General features: G+C 43.0%; 1 protein-coding gene across 1 annotated transcript in view; it reads right to left on the bottom strand.

The window, feature by feature from the left end:
- Window positions 1-737: 737 nt before the first annotated feature.
- Window positions 738-3,074, bottom strand: part of LOC107560324 (cationic amino acid transporter 2-like) — a 5,158-nt gene continuing 2,821 nt past the window's right edge. The window contains exon 5 of the mRNA XM_016244468.1: window positions 738-981. Coding sequence (XP_016099954.1) covers window positions 755-981 — 227 coding nt within the window. The 3' untranslated portion in view covers window positions 738-754. The remainder of the gene's footprint in view (window positions 982-3,074) is intronic.

Here is a 3,074-nt window from a genome sequence, read left to right as displayed (position 1 = left end):
CTCTAAAGAACACAGTGGATCAGGAGACTGTGATTGTGCGATGGAGCCGGAGGACTGAGGAGCTGGTGAGGAGTAGTCAGAGGAGCCAATGATGACCATGGCATAGTTAGAGGAGCATGACCAGTGGCCCTGGACATAGCCAGAGAGGCTATGATGCAGGGCAGAAACAACTGAGGAGGAAGGGCCAGGAACCTTGACAGAACCAGAGAGACTATCATGCTGGATGGAACCAGTGGAGGGGAAAAGACTAGGGACCTGGACAGAACCAGAGAGTGTGTAGAGCTGGACAGGACCAACAGAGAAGAAATGTCTAAGGCTCCGGATGGAATCAAAGAGTCCAACAAGCTGAATAGGACCAGTAGAGGAGGAAGGGCTTTAGAGGTTCAGACTTAAATCATGGATGGCCAGGTCAATAAGCTCTGGCTTCTGGATGGCAGGTGCTGGCTCCAGGACAAACCGAACGTGGGCACTGGGCACTCCAAGATGAACCGAGCAGTAGGTGCTGGCTCTCAGATGAACTAAGCAGCAGGCACTGCTTCCAGGACGAACTGAATGGCAGGACAGAATGGGCCTCTGACTGAGGGTCCATGATCGTCATGGGTGTATGCTCAGGGTCTGTGGCGGGTGTGATGCTTTTTAGTTTATGAGCATCTTCTCTACTATCATCTTACTGATCACGTAACACTGCTTTTTATAGTCCTATAACAGTATGAGTTTGGCATAATAAGTGCCTTATGGGTCAACATGTGTTGCATCACCTTGTTGAGAGAGCACACAAAGATCCAACAGCCACAGCATACTTTGCAGGATCCCAGCCCACATAGGTGAAGGCTACAGGTAAGGGACTCTGAACATTTAGTTGGTAGTAGGGCATCATGAGGGTGAGAGCAGCCGAAACGCCAAAATAAGCCACGAAACAGATGAGAAGAGAAGCCACAATTCCTATAGGGATAGACTTCTGAGGGGTTTTGACCTCCTCACCTAGATAAAGGAGATAGAGATTTAAAAAAAAAAAAGAAAAAGATTAAACATGCACGCACACACACAGACTGTAAAAATATTGAAAAAAGCACTTTAAAAGTACTATGTTCCAAGACTTCTGAAGCGGTTGTTGTAACTATCCAACACAAATGATTTTCAATCTAAATAGTCCTTAATCCACAAACAGAAATATCCAGGATCATCTCCAGGAGGACATGCACGCAATGATAACTGACCAGGAACTGAACTAAACGGGTGTAAATACACAGGACCTAATGAGTAAATTAAAGGGGTCATATGACGTTGCTAAAATGAACATTATTTTGTGTATTTGGTGTAATGAAATGTGTTTATGCGGTTTAAGGTTCAAAAAAACAAATTTTCCACTTACTGTACATTATTGTTTCTCCTCTATGCCCCGCCTTTCTGAAACGTGTCGATTTTTACAAAGCTCATCGGTCTGAAAAGCGAGGTGTGCTCTGATTGGCCAGCTATCCAGTGCGTTATGATTGGCGCCGTGTAACATAACACGCGCCATGTCTGCATTTGTGATCGGAGAAATGACAAACAACAAGGCTACTCTACACTGCTCAAAACTCGTGTTTGAATCATCAGTGGTAAATCCTTTAAATATGAAAAACGTACTTGCAGTTTGTGAGTCAGAACAGCCGGCATTGTGGTCTAGTGTGAGCGGAGGCCGGGGGCTAGAGTGTGCGGCGGCCGACGGATTCAAAGAAGGAGCGGCCGGCGGGCTTGCGGCAACCACATGTGATGTCCCCGGGCTGGACTCCGCTTCGTCCACGGTGAAAGCTGATCCGGCGATCCACAGCCGGATCCGATCGGATCGGCACAAACAAAGTAGTTTCGCTTACACAACGAAACACACGGCAACAACAATACTACAGCGAGAATCAAAGTTACGCCTTCTTTCTTTGTGTGAACATTTGGGCGGCATTATGCAAATCTTCCCACATCGTGATGTAGACATGTGGGGGTGTGTTAGAACGAGCCGTTTTAGGTAGGCGTGGTTAACTCTTAATTTTTATAAAGAATTTCTCTTTGGATTTGAGACTTTAGTCTTTGCAACTTTACAGATCTTCTTTATGCACCAAGAGCTTGTAACACTCCAAAGAGAAAGGAAAAATTTGAATTGCATCATATGATCCCTTTAACAAGAACAGGTAGAAACAATAGGTAACCATGGAAACAAAGAGGCCCACACTAGGAAACTAGCTCGGCATCCCAAAATTCATACTATCCATCCTAAATAGCATGTGAGATTAGAATAAGTGTGTCCCAAAGCATAGTATGTTGAAAAGAGTATGCCAAAAGTCCCCGGATGGTCTGCTATTTCAAGTAGAGTTTTTTGAAGTGTGGATCTATTCACACTCTATGGCTAATATTTCCCGCATTTCGCTTTGGCGAAGGATTTGGTTCAGAACTACAAACATGAAAAAGAAGTGTTAAAAACTACAAACATGGTGTGACCGACGAATGGTTTGAGTTACTAATAATCAACATTTAACCTAGTAAAAAATATTTATTTAATGTTATCTGTGTTATACTTCATCTGCAACAACAATATGAACTTTTATAAACAACCGTTCGGCCTTTTAAATGAATCATTATGCAGAAAATATGAGGAGAGTTCTCCAAATGAAAGACTCATGGCTGGCAGATCAGCGTGCTGCTTCTTTTCTTTCCAATACAGTAGAAAGTTAAATTAAATGAAATGTGGAGGATGTTAACTGTGACAAGATGATTGACAGGCCAGTTTACAGTGACTTGGTGCGTGTAATAGGTGCGACAGAGCATATGTTAAATATGCAATTGTATTATGTAATAGTATGTCCCAAAGCTTGCCTACACTTCTACTACATACTCAAAAGGGTGTACTTTTTCTTCACCAAAAGAGTAGGCCTATACTTTAAGGTTGTAGTATAAGTAGGCACATTGGGATGCAGCATAGGTCAGCTGAGGGGGTGTTTACAATGACATTTTAGAGGCCTGGGAAAAAAAGGGTTTCAAAGTGCACGTTTTTTGAAAACAATATTACATTTACATTTAGTCATTTAGCAGATGCTTTTATCCAA

Source organism: Sinocyclocheilus grahami, unplaced genomic scaffold, assembly GCF_001515645.1.
Source record: "Sinocyclocheilus grahami isolate Dianchi unplaced genomic scaffold, SAMN03320097.WGS_v1.1 scaffold720.1, whole genome shotgun sequence".
In the NCBI taxonomy this organism is placed as follows: Eukaryota; Metazoa; Chordata; class Actinopteri; order Cypriniformes; family Cyprinidae; genus Sinocyclocheilus; species Sinocyclocheilus grahami.
This window is presented reverse-complemented; position numbering and strand designations above follow the sequence as displayed.